Raw genomic sequence first — 23,008 nt, forward strand, 5'->3', positions numbered from 1 at the left:
GTTCGTATTATATTTATCATATGTGCAGACTTGATTTGCTAGTGTTTGGATGGGATTGGCAGTGTGTTTTGTGGGTGGTTAGGTACGTTTACTTTTTATCTTGGGCAAGCCTGGCAGCATTGATTTGATTTTGCTTTGGTCGTCCTTCCCATTTAGTTTGAGGTGTAGTTCTGGCAAAATTTGGAGAGAAGATGGTGTAATGTTAAAATCACTGATTTTATAATCCAGTGTGTCAGGCTAATGTTCAAATCGCATGACTGAAGCTGGTGGAATTTGCATTCAGTTTAAAAAATCTGGAATTGAAGAGTTGTCACAGTAAAGGTGACCATGAAATTTATCATTGTTGCTTTTTTCCAAAAAGGAAACCCATTCTAGTTGACTCATCTCCATTACCCTTTAGGGAAGGAAATCTGCCATCCTCACTTAGTCTGGCTAACTTCTTTCAATTCATTTATAGGATGTGGGTGTCGCTGGCTGGCCAGCATTTATTCCCCAGTTTAGTTGTCCTTAAGAAGGTGGTGGTGAATTGCCTTCTTGAACTGCTGCTGAACTACTATGGGCTGACCCACAATGCTATTAGGGAGGAAATTCCAAGAATTTGACCCAGTGACTGAAGAAGTGGCGAAATATTTCCAAATCAGGATGGTGAGTGGCTTAGAGGGGAACTTGTTCTGCTGCCCTTGTCCTTCCAGATGGAAATAGTTATGGGTTTCAAAGGTGCTGTTTGAGGATTTTGGTGAATTTCTGTAGTGTATTTTGCAGATAGTACACACTGCGGGAGGGAGTGGATGCTAGTGGATGTAGTGCCAGTTCAGTGGGCTGCCTTGTCGTGGATTGTGTCAAGCTTCTTGAATCTTTTTGGGGCGGCACTCATCCAGGCGAGTGGAAAGTATTACGTCACATTCCTGACTTGTGCCTTGTAGATGGTGGATAGGCTTTGATGAGTCAGGAGGTGAGTTACTTGCTGCAATATTCCTACCTTCTGACCTGCTCTTGTAGCCACTGTTATGTGGTGATTCCAGTTGAATTTCTGATCAATGACAATCCTTAGAATGTTGATAGTGGGGGATTCAATGATGGTAACGCCACTGAATGTTAAGGGGTGATGGCTAGATTAGCTCTTACTGGTGATGGTCATAGCTTGGCATTTGTTTGGCACCAATGTTACTTGCCACTTGTCAGCCCAACCCTGGATATTGCCCAGATCTTGTTGCATTTGAGCATGGATTGCTTCAGTATTAGAGGAGTCACAAATTGTGCAGTCGTCGCCAAACATTCCCACTTCTGACCTTTATGACATAGGGAAGGTCATTGAAGCAGCTGAAGATAGTCGGGCCTAGAACACTACACTGAGGAACTCCTGCAGAGATATAACTCCAGATTCGCAACAAGTGGTTGACACTTAACTGCCCTCTGAAATTGCTGAGCAAATCACTTGGTTCAAGGGCAATTAGAGATATGCCACAAATGCTGACCTTGTCAGCAATGTCCACATCCCAAAAAATAAACATTTTTTTCTTGTATTTTGTGGTTTATGCTGTTTGCTTAAGGTGTTCTTTTCTACATTTTTTGTCTTGTTTAGATTGTATTCTGGTTTTAAATTTTTTTAGGCAGTTTTATAATAATATGAAAATGTGCATAGAATTGTTCATTCATTTTGGAAAGTATGTTTTTCTGAGGTAATGAATAACAATTGTGATAAGAATGGAAGTCAAATTAGAATGAGTTACCATGCTTGCAATGTGCTCATCTGTTGATTTGCAAGCATCTTACACAAACCATAATCATCTGTTTGGCTTTGTTCACAAAATTCTGTGGGGAATGTTGGTGCAAATGATTGCTAAATTTTATGCATTGCTTTTGTGTGGTATTAATCTATTTCTGGAATAATGGGAGGCAAAGGAAGAAGTAGCATTCAGTTTTAAAGTTCCAACTTGGTGCATTTTGATGTGATTTGTTTCTTTGTGACCATAGTTACATTGCGAAACACATTGAGTCTGCTACATGATTCAAGCAGTTTGTAATCTCTTTCTGAACAAAACATATCACTTCATACGCTGAGGCGTTTTAGCTTGTTAATTTGTTTTATGATCAGTTGTTGATCACAGATTCTCCTTGTGGTTTTGGAAAAACAATTGTCTTTACATTTATATAGACGTGTTGTCTTTCTACAGGTAAACCTAAAGCAAATTTAAGGCAACCGGAATGTACTAGCCAGCCAGGCAAAGGAAGCCGCAGGACTCCTCTGCCTACAAGAGGAAGAGGAAATGTGCAAGGAGCAAAAATTGGCTTGGGAAGAGAGGTGCTTTCAGACTCTAAAGTACATGTCCCAGTGGCTGGTGTGACTAAGGATACATCAATTCATAAACCTCTGCCTGTCACAATCATGAGGTAATATTTAATATATGCAGTACATTAGAAGAGTTAAAGGGAACATCACATATATTGAACAGCTAACTATTTAGCTGAGTAGATTATATCTTATGAAAGTAGAAACAGAAGGAGCCAGTTACACTCTAAGGTTGTAGAAATCAAGTGGGGCATCACAGCTCAACATCATTACAAACAAAATCAAATCAGTTCATGTTATTTGAACTTCAAGCAAAGGAAACAACAGAAGAATCTTGCTGACTGGTTTCCTTGACTTGCTGGGTAAATTTAAATGGGTCAACTATTCTTTGAGTTGTGGTACAGAAATCTGTTTAGCCCACTGGAGTTCTTGGCAGAAGATTATGATGGAGCTGTGTACAACATTACCTCGGCCACAGCTGGAGTGGTGCATGCAGTTCAGCCATGTAAAAAGGATGTGATTGCACTTGAGAGGGTATTCACCAGGATGTTGCTTGGGCTGGAGAGGTCCAGCTATGAAGACACTCTGGATAGGCTGGGATTTATCTTAGAGCACAGAAGGCTGAGAGGGGAGCCTGATTGAGGCGTGCCAATTCTGAGGGACACAGGCAGGTCAGATGGGAGAAACTTACTCATTAGTAGAGGGATCAATAACTGGGGACACAATTCTAAGATAGGGAACCAGAGACTTGGAGGGGATTTGAGGATAAATGTTTTCTCTGAAAAGCTGATGGATACCTGGGACTCGCTGCCTAAAAGTGTTGTAAAGACAGGAGCTCTCCATCTAAGAAATGTTTAGAAAACACTGCAACCTTGAAGGGTATTGGCCATGTGCTTGAAAATGCAATTGCAACAGACCGATGTTGGATGACCACTGCAGATACAATGGGCTGAAGGACTTCTTAGTGCGCTGTTAAAACCGTCTGACTCCAAGACTCTCAATACTGTGCTATGGTTAAGGAAGAACTAGTGGATGTCCTGTACATGAATTTGCAGAACTTGATAGAGGGCCACATCAAAAGTTACTGTAGAAAATCAAGATTTGTGGTCAAAAAGGTAGAATGTTAGAGTGGAAAGAGATTGACTCATGAACAGGAAAGAGAATATGCATAAATTTGTCTTTTACTGGTTGCCAAAATAAAACAAATGGTGTACTCTTGTGCTCAATGCTGGGGCTTCAACATTTTATTGACATGATATAAATGAAGGAACAGAAGGCATGGTTGCTAAATTTTCTGATCTCACAGATAGAAAAGTAATTGGTGAAAGGGACACAAGGCAAATGGAACATTTCATGGAAAAGTATGGAATTGTCCATTTTGACAGGAAGAATTAAAAAAGCATATTATCTAAATGGTGAGAGATTGCAGAGTTGAGCAGAATCTTGACGTATGCATGCATGAACAGCAAATTGCTAGTAAACAAGTACTAGTTAATCAAATACTATAATTTGTTGTGACAGAAATTACCAATGCAAGTTGGGAGGTTATGCTTTAGGGTATTAATGAGACCACATCTGGACCAGTCTGTGCAGTATTGGTTTTCCTACTAAAGCAACGATGTAAATGCATTGGAAGCAGTTTGGAGAAGTTTACTGGACTATTACTTGGAATGGGTGAGTGGTATGAGGAAAAGTGGGACAGGAATAAGCTATTTTCACCTTGGAACCATTCGGGAGTTGTTGGATTTAAAAAGGGTAATTTGGCATCATAAACCTGAAATATTAACTCTTTCCTTGTTCACAAATGCTGCCGTAACTGCAGAGCATGCTTGGAAATTATGTAGTTAAAATATTGTTCTAAATTACTTTGCCCTCTTTAAAAAAACAGTTATTTTTGCAGAACTAAAGCCACAAGTCTATTTTCCTTCTACTTGAAACTCCAAATCCCAAAGCATCATATACGCATAACCACAGGTTTCTAGACGTCTGTCCTTCTCCCGGGGAGGGTGTTTAGCCCAAGGTTGTAGAGCATGTTGGCAGGATGGAGGTCTTAAAATTTCTGCAGTGCAAGCACTGGCTCTGAGGAAGATGACCCACCTACAAGACAAACAGGTTACTTCTGGACAGAACAAGGACTGAGTTCCTTGAAGAGTATTTTGTTGTTTTTGGAGAAGCTTTAAACTAACTCAGAAGGGATAAGATTAGCATGTAATACCTGAATGCACAAAATATTGGGAGCGACAGATAAGCATTCTAAGTTCATGGGTGGAATTGGGATAAGACATTAAAGCATTCTAAATTAGGTTTGCCCTGCATATGTGAATGGATGGAGTATATCCAATAAAATGGGCTAGAATCATTGAACATGAGGGTACATTATTCAATTTATTCTGTCAGCCATCTCGTGGAGGGAAATGCAGGAACAAATCTGCAAAAGTTTGAGGGGTGAAGGCATGAAACAGATGGGGAGTTCTACATATAGAACTACCTTTAAATATAGATGAGGATAAGATCAGTTCTAAAAGCAGATAGACAAATGTTCTTAGACAGTGTTCAAGGGAAATATCTATGGCTGAATATCCAACAAGAAAGGAGGTAGTTATTGGGAGATGATAGAATGACAATAGACGGGTTTATTCTTGGGCATGTGGTGTGCTAAGTACCTCAAGGTCAATATAGAACCAGTTGGAAGACAGTAATCGATGTATTTTAAGGTGAAATAGACAAATGAAAATCCAGGTTCACAAGGATATCCCCAGTATAGAGGGATTGTCTTATGAGCAAAGATCAAACAGGTTGTGAGTCCACTCACTGGAATTTAGAAGAATGAGAGGTGATCTCATTAAAATATATAAGATTCTCAAGGAGCTTGACACGGTGAATGTGGAGAGTCTAGGACCAGTAAAGATGGTATCAGAATTTAGGGGTGCCAATTTAAGACTGCAGTGAGGAGGAATCTCTTCTTTCAGAGGGTTGAGGGTATATACAGATAAATAGAAAGCGGGACATAACACCAGCGCTTCGTCGGAGGCTCACTGATGATGTTACCTAGAATGGTGATGAAACGTCTGAAAACTAACCTTCCAGCTCAGTGAGCAAACTCACATCCAGAGGGTTGAGGGTCTTCAGAACTCCTTGCGCAGAGAGTAATGGGCACAAATTCCCTGTGTATGTTTGAGGCCAAGATAGTTTCTTGCTCAGAAGAGGAATCAAGAGATTTTTTTGTATTCACTGGCTGAACGTGGGTTTTACTGGCTGGGCCAGTATTTATTGCCATTCCTAGTTGCCCTTGAGAAGGTGGCGATGAGCTGCCATCTTGAACCATTGCAGTCCATGTGAGCTGGGTTGACCCAGAGTGCCTTTAGGGAGGGAATTCCAGGATTTTGACCCAATGACTGGACGAAAGGCAATAAATTTTCAAGTCAGGATGCTGAGTGGTTTGGAGGGAAACTTGCAGATGGTGGTGTTCCCAAGTGTCTCCTGTCCTTCTAGATGGAAATTGTTGGTTTATAAGATGCTGACTAAGGCTCTTTGGTAAATTAGCAGGATAAACAAGGCTTAACATCATTTCTGGTGCTCAGTTGATGCCAAAATGTACATCTGGATGCGTTGACTTCTGTCAGCTTTGTAGCAGTTTGCAGCCAAGTGACTTGCGAGGTCATTTCAGAGGGCAGTTAAAAGTCACTTCACTGTGGGTCTGGATGTACATGTAGAAGAAAGCAGGTAAGGATGGCAGATATCCTTCTATTACGGACTTAAGTGAATGAGATGTGGTCTTCATGATGATCAGCAGAGACTGGCTATGATTGCCATTCAGCCAGCTTTTATTTTCAGATTTTTTATTGAATTAGAGTTATGTCACTGTTATGTCACCACCTCTCCCTGATTTATCAGAATAAGACTTGGACTTGATAGATTAAACTATGAAGACAGATTGTACAATCTTGAATTATACTCCTGGAATTTGGAAGGTTAAAGGATGATTTGATTGAAGATTTAAGACAACCAGTAGAACAAATAGAGTACATGGTGTTGAATCATTTTCACTGGCTGGATAAGTCAATGAATAAAGGACATAGTCCAACAATTAGATCCAGACGTATCAGGAATGAAATTCAGAGCAGTTAAGTCATATCAAGGGTGGTGGAAGTTGGGAACTGTCTTCCATGAATAGCAGTTAATGTCTCCATCAGTTGAGATTGATGGTTTTTTTTTAATTAGAGAAGGATATCAGCATAGACAGTTAGAGATGAAGTTGGGATGCAAATCAGCAATGACTACTATACAAGGCAATGTAGCCTTAAAGGTTAGCTGGTTCCTATGAAATTTTTATGAATGTTTATGGCTGTTACTATGCGGTTTATACTTGAGATCAAAGAATATTCTTCAAGAAACAAATAGTACATCTGGAAGCAAGTCCAATTTCTTTTTCCCATTCCTGTAGTAGATGCTCACCTGGGCACAGCAAATGAAAGGAAAGTAAAGGAAATGGTCTCCATTAGGAGCATTAATTTTTCAGTATCTGCTGTGTTCAGATATTTCAGTGGCTGTAGGAATATAAAAATCATTCCAAAATTTCCTCAACTTGGGTGCTGTTGTAATTTGTTAAATGTTTTTATGCATTCATGCTATTTGACTTCCTCTGTACTTTTTATTGGATAAACGTCAAAAAGTGATGGGGTCACTATTGAAATTAAGATCTTTTGCACTGAAAATTGTTGCACAGTCTTCAGTACCAAAGCGAATTTGTTGAACTTACCTGCTTGACACCAGTCCTGGAGTCATGCAGCATGGAAACAAACTATTTGGCCCAACTCGTCCCTACCAATCAAGTTTCCCAAGCTAACCGAGTCCCAATCGCCTGTGTTTAGCTAATACCCCTTTTAAACATTTTCTATTCATGTACCTATCCAAATGTCTTTTAAATACTATAACTGTACCTGCATCTGCTGACAGGTCATTCCAGATGAGTGTACCATTGAATTTACTAGAAACAACAGAGTTGTTCGTAGTGCAGTGTGATAGGGAGGTCAGTGTATGCCAATAAGCAGTGTGAGCTTTCATTTAACCAGTATGGTCTGATATAAATCCATTTGTATTGTGTTGTAAATCCTCCTTTAGCAAATATTCAGTTGTAATTGCATAATTGGCCCAACAGCTTTCTAAAAAATATGCGAAGTCGGCATGAATCACTTTTTGGCCAAAGTGAACAAAGGCTTGTGCCACCCATTTAAAAGATTTTTGCGATTAACTATACAAGTCTTTTTAATTACATAGATGGCACAATTGGACTGCACCCTTCCCGGCTGTAGCAATGTACTTGTTTGTACCTCTTTTCACAATGAAGATTTGTTGGTCACAAAATGTGCTAAATACATTTTCTTCTAGTTTCCCATTCTATTTCAAGACCAACTGTATTAATGCAGTTAAATTTTGTTCTTCCACGCCAGTATTTGGAACAGATCAACATAGTCATGTGGTTAAATGTTTACCTGATCAAATAGATAGGAATGTGAAAAATGCTCAGCATCTCCCAGGCGGACAGCATCTAATTTGAATAACGTTGTGCTGTTGTTATTTTTTGTTCCAATTTGAACCTAATTTTCATGTGCTTCTTTGGATTGGTACTAAAATATGATCTCCCTTGTTATTAACAAGCTTGCAACTAACTCAGCAATCCCATAGACTAACTTCTGATCAACATGTTTTTCAAAGTTTTGTTATGGCAAGCTGTTTGCCCACATTTTAGGCCTCTGAAATTGTGGTTATATTGTCAGCTGATGTCAGTTAAGCTCTAAACATTCTTAACTAAGATTTAAGTATTTGGAGAGTTGTCATTTTATGTTTACCCTCTTTGATTTTTTTCCATTTCAGAGTTGATTTTTATAATATCGTTGTTTCTCATTCCCATTTTAACATAGCTCACCTTCTGCTGAGTCACACACCTTGCATTGTCAGGATTTGATTCATTAACCTCCAAGTGAAGGTGCCTCTAGATAGCAGTGACCACAATGTCATTGAATTTCGCATACAATTTAAGGGAGAAAATTGTGGGTCAAATTCTACAATTTTGAATTATAAGAGCGTGAAAGCAGAGCTAGCAGAAGTGAACTGACAAATTAAGTTAAAAGATAAAAACAGGTAAGGGAAATTCCAGCAAGTACAGAATGGATACGTTCCAGCAAAAAAGAAAAATCCTAAAGGATGAAGCCACCTCCATGGTTAACTAAAAATGTCAAAGATAGTATCAGACTCAGAGAGAAGACAAATAATTCTGCAAAGGTAGGTGACACGTCAGCGATTTGGATAGAATATAAAACAAGCAAGCAATTACTAAAGATTAATAAGGAGGAAAGAAGTCAGCCAGTGTATAAAACCAGGAAACATTTGAAGTCAGACAACACCAGGTTATAGTCCAACAGGTTTATTTGAAATCACAGGCTTTTGGAGTGTGCCCCTTCGTTAGGTGAAGTGAGAAGGGAGCGCACAGGCACAGAATTTACAGGCAGAGAGATCAAAAGATCATGCAAATAGTGAGAGTTGAGTGATGAGTAATAAGTCTCTGCAGGTGATCGGGTGTCAGACAGTGTGAGTCAAGTATCAGTAGCTGAATAACAAGCTAAGGGATGACCTATAATCTGATTAAATGAGGCAGAGAGATAATTTCAAAAAAGTTAAAAATAAGTTAGTGCTGGAGACAACACTAAATGACTGGAATAATATGATAGGTATAAGATTTGCATGACGAGGGTCTAACCGAAGTAATAAGTAATCCAAAACTGTACAAACTAATTAAGGTAATGAGATCATAACAATTTATTCAGGTGATTCTGTCATGACAGGACAGTAAGGAAGATTTTACAGAAACAGAACTGTGTGTGAGGTCACATGTAGCACAACATGAACCCATGGTCACGATTGAGGCCACCTTCATGGATATGGAACTTGGCTATTAGTTTCTCGGTGTTTCTGCTTTGTTGTGTATCTCAAAGGCCACCTTGGAGGAACCTTACCAGGAGGCTGAATGCCCTTGACTGCTGAGGTATTCCCTGACTGGGAGAGAACATTGCTGTCTGGTGATTGTTGTGTGGTGTCCATTCATCCATTGTCGGAGCGTCTGCATGGTCTCACCAATATACCTTGGGATTGGAAAATAATGACTGCAACCTATTTATTCATGCAGAGGAGGCAGAAAGTAGACAACAATAGGGCAGTTAGCTTAACATCTTCCATAGGGTTTCAAGACATTATAACAGGGCATTTGGATAATTTTAAGGCAAAAAGCAGAGCTGACATGTTACCAAAGGAATTCATATTTGGAAATCCTTTGAAGAAGTAATTTGTGCTGTAAATGAGGGAGAACCAATAGATTTGTTGTATTTACGTTTCCAGGAGGTAATTTAATAAGGTGCCCATTAATGGTTGTTGTGGAACTTAAAAGCCCATGGTGTATTAGGAGACATTTGGCATGAATAGTAGATTGGCTGGCTAACAGGAAACAGAGAGTAAGAATAATTAGTTCTTCAGACTGGCAGGACATCACAAGTGATGTTCCACAGGTGTTTTGTTGCTGGGTTCTCAATTCTACATTTTGTCAATGACGGGATCAAAGGTTTGGTAGCTAAGTTTGCTGATGACATAGATAGGAAGGCAAATGACTTGTGAAGGGGAATAAGGATGCCTAAAAAGGAATATAAATAGATTAAGTGTATGGACAAAAATCTGACAAATAGGGTACAATGTGAAAACGTATGAAATTGTCGATGTTGGCAAAAAGAAATTTTACGAGAAAGCATATTATCTGAATGATGAGTGGTTGCAGAACTTTTAGATGCAAAAGAGATCTGAGTTTCCTCATGTATAAATTGCAGAATGTTAATCTGCAATATATCAGAAAGTTATGATTTATTGTGAGGGGAATTGAATATATGAACAATGAGATTATACTTCATTTACACTTGGTTGCACTGTTTCCTGTCAGTGAGACATCTTTGAATCTAACTCTCCAAATCTCTCAATATCCCATGGACCTTTTACTTTTCTGTTGAGTCTGCCTGTGAGACCTATCATACTAAAATTCCTGTAGACAATATTCATTGCACTGTCCTCATCGGTCTTCCTTGTTACTTTCTCAAAATAATCTATTAAGTTTGTAAGACCTTTCCTTCACAAAAGCATGCTGACAGTTCCTCAGTAATTCTTACCTTTCAAAGTGACCATTTATCCTTTCTGTCAGAATTGATTCTGATAATTTGCCCAGCACTAAAATCAGCCTGAATATTTTGTAGTCCTCTCTTCAGTTCTTTAGTACTGCAAATATAATCAAATGAAAATAGCAAAAAAGATCCTCTAAGCATCTCCTATTTCCTTGGGGAGAAATCAGAGACCGTAAGAGGCCTGAAATGTTCACTCTGATTTCAACCACAGATGCTGCCAGATCTCTGAGCTTTTCCAGCAATTTCTGTTTTTGTTTCTGATTTCCAGTGTCTGTACTGAAAGAACAAAGAAAATTACAGCACAGGAACAGGCCCTTCGGCCCTCCAATCCTGCACCAATCGAGATGTTCTGTCTAAACCTGTCATCTATTTTCTAAGGGTCTGTATCCCTTTGCTCTCTGCCCATCCATGTACCTGTCCAGATACATCTTAAGAGACACGATTGTGTCTGCGTCTACCACCTCTGCTGGCAACGCGTTCCAGGCACCCGCCACCCTCTGCGTAAAGAACTTTCCACACATATCTCCCTTAAACTTTCCTCTTCTCACTTTGAACTCATGACCCCTAATAATTGAGTTCCCCGCTCTGGGAGGGGGTAAAGCTTCCTGCTATCCACCTTGCCTATACCCCTCGTGATTTTTTAGACCTCAATCAGGTCCCCCCTCAACCTCCATCTTTCTAATGAAAATAATCCTAATCTACTCAACCTTTCTTCATAGCGAGCACCCTCCATACCAGGCAACATCCTGCTGAAACTCCTCTGCACCCTCTCCAAAGCGTCCACATCCTTTTGGTAATGTGGCGACCAGAACTGTACGCAGTACTCTAAATGTGGCCAAACCAAAGTCTTACACGACTGTAACATAACCTGCCAACTCTTGTCCTCAGTACCCTGTCCACTAAAGGAAAGCATGCCGTATGCCTTCTTGACCACTTTGTTGATATGCGTTGCCACCTTCAGGGAACAAGGGACCTGAACACCCAGATCTCTCTGTACATCAATTTTCCCCAGGTCTTTTCCATTTACTGTATAGTTTGCTCTTGAACCTGGGATAGATCCCATCTGGACCTGGGGTCTTGTCCACCTGAATGCCTTTTAGGATACCCAACACTTCCTCCCTCCTTATGCCGACTTGACTTACAGCAATCAAACATATATCCCTAACCTCAACATCCATCATGTCCCTCTCCTTGGTGAATACCCATGCAAATTACTTGTTAAGAATTTCACCCATTTTCTCTGACTCGACGAATAACTTTCCTTCTTTGTCCTTAAGTGGGTCCATCCTTTCTCTAGCGACTCTCTTGCGCTTTATATATGAATAAAAGGCTTTGGGATTTTCCTTAACAATGTTTGCTAAAGATATCTCATGTCCCCTTTTAGCCGCCTTAATTCCTCGTTTCAGATTCGCCCTACATTCCCGATATTCTTCCAAAACTTTGTCTGTCTTCAGTCGCCTGACCTTATGTACGCTTCCTTTTTCCTCTTTGCTAGTCTCTCAATTTCACCTGTCATCCATGGTTCCCTAATCTTGCCATTTCTATCCCTAATTTTCACAGGAACATGTCTCTCCTGCACACTAATCAACTTCTTTCGTTTTTGTTTAAAATCCGCTATTTCCTCTGTGCCTTCCTTTAGTGGAAGGGGATGCAATCCAGCTGGCCACAGTGATCTTTTTTAAATTCACTCATGGAATATGGGCATCACCGTCTGGCCAACATTTATTGCCTATCCCTTGCTGCCATTGAAAAAGTGATGGGGAGCTACCTTCTTGAACCGCTGCAGTCCACATTTTTTAAAAATTTATTCACGGGTTGTGGGCATCGTTGGCTTGGCACAATTTATTGCCGATCCCTAATTGCCCAGAGGGCAGTTCAGAGTTAACCAAATTGCTGTGGGTTTGGAGTTACATGTAGGCCAGACCAGGTGTGGATGTCATTCACCTTATCTCTACTCCTCATGATTTTATAAACCTCAATAAGGTCACTCCTCAACTCATACAATCCAGTGGAAAATATTCCCAGCCTTTCCAGTCTATTTTTATATCTCAAATCCTCTATACCCGGCAACATCCTGGTGAATCTTTTCTGAACCCTCACCAGTTTAATAATATCCTTCCTATAACAAGGCGACCAGAACTGCACACAGTACTCCAAAAGTGGCCTCACTAATGGGCTGTGCAACCCAACATGCTGTCCCAACTCCTATACTCAAAAGACTCTTAGGACTCTGTAATTTGTTTTTTGAGTCAGATGTCTAACTTCCAGTAAAGACTAGACATTTTATGCAATAAAGTTGCAAAAAAAACACCAATAGAAGAGAGGACACTTTATGCCTTTAGACACATCCACATAGAATTTCAAAATTATTTTTAAAGTTTAGGTCAAACAGCAATAGGAACATTGCAGGAGTTGGCCAATCAGCTTCTTGAGCCTGCTCTGTTAATTGTACATGACAAAGCCATTTTCCTGTGCCATCACTATTTCTCTTGATGCTGTTAAAGTTGACAAATCCTTTGATCTTTATCTTTAACTTACTCTATGACTGAGCCTCCAAAGCTGCTGCAGTAGACAATTGTGAAGATTCATGAGCCCCTGAGTGAAGAAATGCTTTCCCATCACTGTCCTAAATGACTTGCCCTGATTCTGAGACTTTGTACACTGTTAACTAGATTCATTAACCCACACCACCACCCCCCACCTTCCAAGATTGCATCCTTACTGCATTTATCCTGTCTAATCCTTTATGAATTTTGCAAGTTTCAACCAGATCAGTTCTAACTCTTCTAAATTCTCAGAAGTGCAAGAGAAGGAAGCATAAAACAAGTAGCCACAGACCATCTGTTATTTGGAAAATGTTAGAGCCTACTCTAAAGTACATAACAGCAAAGATTTAGAAATGCATAATATGATCAAGCAGAATCAACATTGCTTCATAAAAAGGGAAGGCATGCCTGACAACTTTACTCCAATTCTTTGTGGATGTAATGTATTTCGATTTTCAAAGGCATTTAGTAAGTTGCCATGCATTAGGCTCCTTCATAAGAAAAGACCCCAGGGTGTTGGAGGTAGTATGTTAGCATGGATAGAGAATTGGCTAACTAAGGCAAGATAGAGCATTTGGATAAGGAGGGACATTTTCAAGTTGGCAACCTGTAACAAGTGGTGGACCACAGGGAACGTACATTGACTTGAATGAGAAGAGTAAAGGTAATCAAATTTGCAGATGACAAAAATAGATGGGAAGACAAATAGTGAAATTGGCTTAGTCTGCAGAGGGAAATAAACTAGTTAAAAAGTGGGCAGAAACTTGGCAGATGGAATGTGAGAAAATGTAGGGTTTTCTATTTTGCTTAGAAAAATTGCGGAACTGGATATTTAAATAGAGAAAGACTGCAGAAAGCTACAGAACTGAGGGATTTGGGCGTCCTCATCCATGAATCTCAAAAAAAAATGCTGGCCTCCAAGATGATTGAGTCCATTACCCAGAGTTATAAAGCACAGAAACAGGTCCTTCAGATCAACTTATCCATGCAGCCCGGGTATCCTAAAATGATCTAATCGCATTTGCCAGCATTTGGCCGTTATCCCTCTAAAGCCTTCCTATTCATATACCCATCCCAATGTCTTTTAAATGTTGTGGTTGTACCAGCCTCCTCAACTTCCTCTGGCAGCTCATTCCATACACACTCCACCCTCAGACTTAAAAGAATGACCTTCAGACCCCTTTTAAATCTTTCCCCTCACACCTTAAACCTTATGGCTTCTAGTTTTGAATTCCCCTACCCTGGGGATAAAGACTTTGACTATTCACTGTATTTATGCCCCTCATGGTTTAGTAAACGTCTAAAGTAACTCCTCAGCTTTGATGCTCCAGGAGAAAAGGCCCCAGCTTGTTCATCCTTTCCTTATAGCTCCCCCCTCAAAGGACAATTCCATCATTTGAGTTAATCTGCTGAACTTTTGTCGCATTCCCTGTGTGGAGGTTTATCCTGACTCAGGAATTCCTGCAGTTGTCACTTTGCTTGTTGGAATTTGCCTAATTTTTGAAGAAGTATGATTTAAGAATTTGAACCAGACTTAGAAGATTGTAATACTGATTCTTTGCTATATCTATTAGCATTTCAATTATTAAAATTTAGTTTTGAAGTTTTTGGATATATGTTGAAACCGTCCATAATGTCATGATTCGTTCTTTAAAAATCCTCATCTATGGTATTTGCCTGCAATAATTGTGATCTGTAATTTGACAGACCACATACATCGCTTAAAACTGCTAAGTGTCAACATTGTTGTGAACCAATGCATATTTCATGTTATGTTTTAACAGTTAAAGTCTTGATACTGATCTATCACAAGATCCATAAAGCATCTAGCATTTTCAAATTCTCATTTTACCCACACTTCTTTGATTTCTGTTCTGGATATAATTTTGCATTCTTTGGTTTTATAGATCTGAGAAAAGGCCAACCATGACATTTCCTCCACGATTTCAAAAAGAACTTCAGGTGCACTTGGCAAAAAACACGCCAGGTGAACATAGTGGTATGTAGATAGCTTTGCGTTGTGCATTGTACATTTCATGACCATGAATGTTGAAGTAATGGTTTTCATGCCATGTTAATAATGGAAACTTGCCTCATAACCATTTATAATTGCAATCTGAATTTTATGTTGCTCTTCGTGTGTAAAGATTGCATGGTTTTTGATATATCAATTGAATCTTATAATTTATTAGAATAAATTCATCTGCAGTCTTTTGGGGTTCATGGAATTTATAATGCCCAAATTGAGACCATAAGAAATAGGAACCAAAGTAGACCATTTGGCCCGTCAAGCCTGTTCCACCATTTAATAGAATCATAGCTGATTCATCAGTCTGCACATTCATTATAGCCCGTGTTTGCCTTCCTGATCAAGAATCTATCCATCTCAGCCTTAAATACACACAAGGCCTCTGAATTAAGGACTACACAAGTGCCAAAAATAGTCATTGATAATTGTGTATTGAAATGTTTTGTCTCATAACAATGACATGAAATTTTTTACTCCACGGCTTTTGTCTGAACCTCAACTTGATATTTTTGTCCATAAACTGTAACTGTTAGTTGAAGGAATGTATAGAACATAGACCATTACAGCACAGTAACAGGTCCTTTAGCCCACCAATTCTATGCCAATCACAATGCCATTCTGAACTAATCCCATCTGCCAGCATATGGTCTGTATCCCTATGTTCCCTGTCCATTCATGTATCTGTCTAAGTGTATCTTAGATGTTGCTGTCATATCTGCTTCAACCGTCTCCCTGGCACTGCACTGCAGGCACCTATGACCCTCTATTTTAAAATGTTCCTCGCACATCTCCTGTGCACTTCCCCTCTCACCTTAAACCCATGCCACCTCATACTTGACAATTCCACCATGGGGAAAAAGACACCAACTGTCCATCCTGTCCATGCCCCTCATAATTTTATATATTTCTCAGGTTGCCCCTTAGCGTCCAGCACTCTAGCGAAGACAAGTTTGTCCAATCTCTCCTTTTATAGCTAATATATTCCAGTTTAAGCAATATCCTTAAACCTCTTTTGTAACCTCTCAAAAGGCTCCACATCCTTCCTGTAGTGTGTGACCAGAACTGCACACAATGCTACAAATGTAGCCTAACTCAAATTTTATACAGCTGCAATTTGACTTAGAAACTTTTGTACTCAATGCCCTAACTGCTGAAGGCGAGCATGCCCTATGCCACCTTTGACCACCTTATCCAGTTGTGTTTCCACCTTCAGGGGTCTATTCCCTTTGGATCCCAAGATTCCACTGTACATCAATACTCCAAAGGGTTCTGTCATTGATTTGTATACTTTCCTCTTGTACTTGACCTCCCAAAAATGCATCACCTCTCACTTTTCCGGATTAAACTCCATCTGCGTTTCTCTGTCCAACTTTCCAATTGATCTATATTCTACTGTATCTTTTGACAACCCTCCCCACTATTGAAAACTCCACCAATTTTCTTGCCATGTGCAAACTTATTAGTCAGACCACCTATATATTAATACAAATCATTTCTATAGAAACAACAGATATCCCAACACTGATCCTTGTGGAACACCATTAGTCACAGACTTCCAATCAGAAAACACCCCTCTGTCTTCTATGACTGAGCCAAGTTTGTATTAAACTCACCAGCTCACTGTGGATCCATTTGACTTAACCTTCTGGACCAGCCTACTGTGAGGGACCTTGTCAAATGCATTAGTAAAGTCCATGTGAATAACATCTTCTGCCCTGCCCCCTTCAATGATCATCACTTACTCAAAAAGCACAATCATGTTTGTGAGACAAAAGCTCCCCTGCACAAAGCCTTGTTTGACCATTCGTATTAAATCCATTCTTCTTCCAAATGTGAGTTAGTCCTGTCCCTAAGAATCTTCTCCAACAATTTCCCTAACACTGATGTAAGGCTCTTCGGCCTATCATTTCTTGGATTATCTCTATTGTTCTCCTTAAACAAAGGATAGCAATGGCTGTTTGCCAGTCTTATGGGACCTTGCCTGTAGATAAAGGGGATACACACATCTCCATCGAGGTCCTAACAGTGTCCTCCTTTCCTCCCTCAGTATCTTGGGATAAATCCCATCAGCCCCTGGGGTCTTACCAACTTTCATGTTTTTGAGGACACCCAACACCACCACCTCTTTAATATCAACGTACCCGTCCCTAAACCTCATCCGTGTCCGCATCCTTAGTGAATGTCTATGCAAAGTACTCATTAAGGACCTCCCCCACTTCCTCCGGCTCGATGCTTGAATTCCCTACTTTGTCCTTGAGTGGACCTACTCTTTCACTAGTTGTCTTATTGCTCTCAACATATGTATAAACGATCTCAGTATTCACCTTAATCCTACTTGCCAAGGACATTTCTTGGCCCCTTTTAGCTCTCCTAGTTCCGTATTTAAAGTTCTTTCCAGCTTCCTTTATATTCCTGAAGGGCCTTACTTGATTTCAGTTTCCTAAACCTTTCATATCTTTCTTTTTTTTTTAAAAGCTTTGACCTAGCTTTAATTTATCTCTTATCATCCGTGGTCCCTAGTCTTCATATCCTTATCTTTCATTCTCACAGGAATATGCAGGCCCTGACCTCTGGTCAACTGACTTTTAAAATATTCCCATGGTGCAGAATCTTTCAGAATATAAATCATAGAACCCCTACAATGTAGAAAGAGGCCATTCAGCCCATTGAATTTGCACCAATCCTCCGAAGAGCATCCACTCTGACCCTACCCAACCCCAGTATTTACCCTGCATTTATCATGGCTAATTCACATATAGCTTCCAGGGATGTGTTGGCTAAGGGACAAATTAGCATGGCCACCCACCTAACCTGCACATCTTTGGGCTGTGGGAGGAAACTGGAGCAGCCGGAAGAAACCTACACAGACACGCAAAGAACAGGCAGACTCCACGCAGACAGTCTCCCGCGGCTGCAATTGAGCCTAGATCCCTGGTGCTGTGAGGCACCAGTGTTAACTGGTGAGCTACCATGCCTCCTGCTAAAACGTCAATAAAATTGAGCTAGCCCAATAAAAGAATGCTTCCCTTTTCCAAAATTATTTCAAATGTGTGTGTGTGTGTGTGCACGTGCGCGCATGTCTGATAATTTGAGCTATGAAACTGTGCACGAATAGTGTACAGTAGTTTGAAATGTTTGCCTTGAAGTTACCAGATGATGTTGATCATCAAAGCAGGGTAGGCGATGCCCTAGTGGTATTATTGCTTGACTGTTAACCCAGAGACCCAGATAACATTCTCGGGATCTGGGTTCGAATCCTGCCATGGCAGATGGTGGAATTTGAATTCAATAAATATCCGGAATTAAGTGTCTAATGATGATAATGGATTCATGGTCGATTGTTGGAAAAACCCATCTGGTTCACTCATGTCCTCGGGGAAGGAAACTGCCATCCTTCCCTGGTCTGGCCTACATGTGACTCCAGACCCACAGCAATGTGGTTGACACTGAACTGCCCTCTGGGCAATTAGGGATGGGCAATAAATGCTGCTTAGCCAATGACGCCCTCATGAATAAAGAAACAATGTGGTAAAAGGGAGGAAAACTGAGTGAATGGTCAAGAAGGCAAAGGAGAAACAGATAAAACAGTGGGAATCAAGGATGGGAAAAAATAAGCGACATCAATGAAGAGGCAGGGCCAATTAAGATATCAGATGGAGGAGGATTCAAAAGGAAGGAAGTGGAATGGTCTTGTATCTTGAGAACCTTGAACCCTACTCTGAACCTTGTGTCAGAAGGCTGTAGGTTCAGATTCCAGCCTTAGACTGGAACAAAAGCAGTGCTGGCATGTCAGGACAATAATGCGATAAGAATAATTATTGTATAGTTGTATTATTGTATTATAATTAAGAAAGTGCAAACATTAATCCCAGCCCCTGTCTATCCATCAGGTGGATAGAAAAGATCCCAACATCATTTCTGAGAAGAGTCTAGGCCTGAAACGTCAGCTTTCCTGCTCCTCTGATGCTGCTTGGCCTGCTGTGTTCATCCAGTTCCACACCTTGTTACCATTGAAAACTAAAAGGGTGCCCATTGAGGTAGACATCATTTGTCTCTCAACCAATGTCACTAAAGTAGGCAATAGATCATTATCATATTACTGCTTGCGAGGTCTTTCTGATTTGTGGGGAGCAGTAGTAAGCATCCAGTTTTGCTACAATTAAACAAAGAACAGTAGATGCTGGAAATCTGAAACAAAAACAGAAATGTCTGGAGAAACTCAGCAGTCTGGCAGTATCTTTGGAGAGAAAATGGAGTCAGCGTTTCTGGTCCAGCCACCCTTCGTTTAAACTTGTAGAAGCTAGATAACAGTGGTTTATATTGCTGAACATAAGTTGGGGGTAGTAAGAAAGTGAGAGGACAAGTGGAGATGAAGACAAGATTAAGAAAAAGACAGTGGGCAAACAAAGGGAAGAATAATGGTTTTCCAGGGAAGGAGAAAAGTTGAGAATGGAGACCATATGTAGGTGAAAGTGGATTGGCTTCACTGAAAGCAGCCCGTGTGATCACCATGCCTAGGGTGAGAGTGTGGGTAAAGGGGAAGGAAAGTGTTCATGCTCTGAAAGTATGGAATTCTGTGTTGTAGAGTCCTGAGACCTGCAGGTTCCCAAGTGGAAAATGAGATGCTGTTCTTTCAGCTTGTGTTGAACCTCATTGGAGGTCTGCAAGAGGCATTATTTTTCTGTTGTATGTGAGGATTATCTTAGTTGAAGCAGCCCATGATGATGGATCTTGCAAAAGGCTTTTTAAAAATTGCGAATGTAGAGATCAAAGGACAGCTTGATGCAGTCTTGCCCAGATAGTATCCTTGATGCTGTTGTTGCAAATAAGACCTACACATTCAACTTGATGGTTAACATCACCAATCACGTCTCCCTGTCTTTGCTCTCGTTCGTTGTCTCCAATTTTCAAGGTTTTCAATTTAACATGCTTGATAAAGTACTTATTCGCCTCTGACACTTCAACCACCTCCCAAAATTTATTGTTGGTTATTGCACCTTGGCCACTAAGGCAGGTTAACTCTCTTTGCATTCTCTAACGACCCTTTATTCATTGAGCTGTAGTCTCTCGAATATCCTTCCCTTCCTCGAGCCTACCACCTGCATCTATTTCTTTAGCCATTTAGATTCTGCAATCTGAAATGTTCTCTTTCTGTTATCCCATCTCTCTCTCACTTCTGAAATTGATTTTAAATTCCTGTTTAACCAATGCTAACATCTCTCCTCAAACTCGTCTATTCTGACTGTGCCGCTACCTTCAAGGGTCATCATGTTGATATTTTGACCATTCTCTGATTTTTGCAGTCATTTTTGATTGATTAGAGGAAGAGAATTTCCGTTCGTGTGAAAGGTGATCGTAATATTGGGTTTAATAATTTGTTTCCGAGCAAAACCTGCCACCTTCTGGATGGAAATAATATTGAATATTGTAATGTTGAAATGGCCACTTAATAGTGCTTTGAAATTTTATTTATTTGTTGGTATAGCAAATTGTCTGTTCTTTCCATGTTTAATTTTTCTTTCAATTGCGTCTGGTCCGACATGCCTTTGTTCAGTATAGTGTCATATTGATTCAGTATACTGTCATATTGATTCAGCATGTGGTAGAGTTTATAACTATACAACAGCTTGAGGAATTATTGCTGTTGCCTAATACATTTTAACAAATAGTATCAGCTGCTGAACACTTGAGCTACATAAACTGTAGGGTTACAATTATTCGTCCCACTAGTGTTCAGCTGTTTGTTTAAAGAACCCCCCCCCCCCCGACTTGTTACTTTGACCTTATTTGATTGTATTGGTATAGAGAAAACAAATTATAAATTGTGATGCATTGTTTTTTCTACACTTCTTTTGTAGTGGTTTGGAGTGACGGCATAGATACCAGAAAATCTAATTCATCACCACCTCAATCCAACTACAGTAATGAGTTGATCCAGTCCCGACTGAAGGAGATCTTGGACAAATACACTAATGGAATTTGGCTATCAAAATTGCCACAATTGTACAGAAAGATGTTCAATGAGGATCTTCAGCAAGATGCTTTAAAGCAATTAGAACATTGGACTCATATATGCACTGTGAGTGGCATTATAATACCTGACCAGTGTTTGCTAAAGAGAATTTTGAATGTAGTTTAAAATGTAGATGTGCTTGTCTCTTGTCCATTCTCCCACTTTCTCTTCCTTGTCCTTTAATTAACTCAGTCATCTTAAGGGCAGTTGTTGCTGAGAAAAGGAAGTATTAAACTCTATATATGTTAATTAGTGGTGGATTTAACAGTGGCTTTTTAGCTATTTTCTAATCAGTCAAATTTATTACACACCTCTGGAGCAAATGGGACTTGAACCCAGGCTCCTGGATCAGGATACTATCATCCCACCAGTGGCTTTTTATTGTCATAGTGATTCGTCCACTTGAACAATCTGACTGAAAAATCTCATCAGCTATTGATCTATGGTGACTATTGCTTATTGGTCCTTTTGAGTTGCTTTTGAAGAGTAACTTTTCCAGCATTCTGATTGGTTTGCAAGTGCAACGAATTGTGTTGACACAGATGACTTCATAAAGCAGTTGTATGGTGACCCTTTTATTTTGTCCAGTCAATACGTTTGGTGTTGCAAAGTTCACAAGTAAGTCAAAAATAATGCTGAATATCATTTGCTTATGCATAACAAAAATGAAATCTCTTGAACAGCTGATCAATCAAGACAAATATAGTTTTATTTTATTACTTTTTAAAAAGATTTATATATAATTAATCTTCATAAAGAAATTATATATCTCATTTGGATTTTTATTGCCATGCTTGCCCCCTGTCGGATTAAAGGGGCATACAGTGGTAAGACTTGAACAGCAGAAGAATTAAATTAAATCTAACAACTTTTAGGCAATCAATTTGTGACTGCCAACTTGACAACTAAGCTTATTAAAGCATTTGAAAGAATACTTTATGACCATCAAGGCCACAAGAATTCTCAGAGTAAAAATATTCAGTAATATAACTTCATTTTTTTGAAAACTAGAATAAATGTCGAGGTAAACTTTGATTGCATTTTATACTGTTGTGATGTCGAAGGATATGTACCCGTGTTTTGAGAGGTTAACACAATGCTTCTTATCAATTAAATCTAGTCTAGAAATTATTCCCTTTTTTCCCAAGGAAGTACAATTGATATTCAGCTCCAAAGCATTCAAGATAATGGAGAGTGCAAAATGATTCTAATCTTTCATTTGCTTGTCAAATAAAAGCATTAGATTTATAAACTGGAAATTGATAACAAGGAAATAAATAAGACTGTTATTAAAAGCGCAGGTCATGGTGGCAGCACAAAAATCTTGCTTTATACTAAGTCGTATCATGTTCTAAGCGAGGTCTATAGGCAGTCATTGTTTTGAATGGGTAAGTAATATGGTGACGTGATTTTGGTGGCTTTAGTTGAAGTTGGACAGTCAGCTCAGTCACTGGGCTGCCAGCTCCTCCTCAAGTATTATAATGGAATGGTTCTCATCCCACTTGGTAGGAAGGCTGTTTCAAACAGAATAGAATATCCTTTATTGTCACATATTTGAGTGCTGGAATACAGTGAAAAGTTTTTTTTCAACAATAGCTGTCTCTAATGGCGCCACCTTGGGTACAAGTATCTAGTTACAAAGAGTATCAGTGATAATGGGAACTGCAGATGCTGGAGAATCCAAGATAATAAAATGTGAGGCTGGATGAACACAACAGGCCAAGCAGCATCTCAGGAGCACAAAAGCTGACGTTTCGGGCCTAGACCCTTCATCAGAATAGCTCTGATGAAGGGTCTAGGCCCGAAACGTCAGCTTTTGTGCTCCTGAGATGCTGCTTGGCCAGCTGTGTTCATCCAGCCTCACATTTTATTAACCTAGTTACAAAGCTAGATTTAAAGAGAAATAAAAGGAAT

At 39.7% G+C, this 23,008-nt stretch overlaps 1 protein-coding gene across 2 annotated transcripts in view; it reads left to right on the forward strand.

Annotated features, from left to right (window-relative positions):
- Positions 1–23,008, forward strand: part of LOC125451110 (tudor domain-containing protein 7-like) — a 98,610-nt gene that overhangs the window by 20,609 nt on the left and 54,993 nt on the right. The window contains exons 4-6 of one of the 2 annotated variants that reach the window (XM_048527857.2): positions 2,175–2,391; positions 14,960–15,051; positions 20,940–21,160. In XM_048527857.2, coding sequence (XP_048383814.1) covers positions 2,175–2,391; positions 14,960–15,051; positions 20,940–21,160 — 530 coding nt within the window. Of the gene's footprint in view, positions 1–2,174; positions 2,392–5,925; positions 6,014–14,959; positions 15,052–20,939; positions 21,161–23,008 lie in introns of those variants that run through there. The other variant, XM_059642999.1, reaches the window with a different exon arrangement.

Source organism: Stegostoma tigrinum, chromosome 3 (genome assembly GCF_030684315.1).
Source record: "Stegostoma tigrinum isolate sSteTig4 chromosome 3, sSteTig4.hap1, whole genome shotgun sequence".
In the NCBI taxonomy this organism is placed as follows: domain Eukaryota; kingdom Metazoa; phylum Chordata; class Chondrichthyes; order Orectolobiformes; family Stegostomatidae; genus Stegostoma; species Stegostoma tigrinum.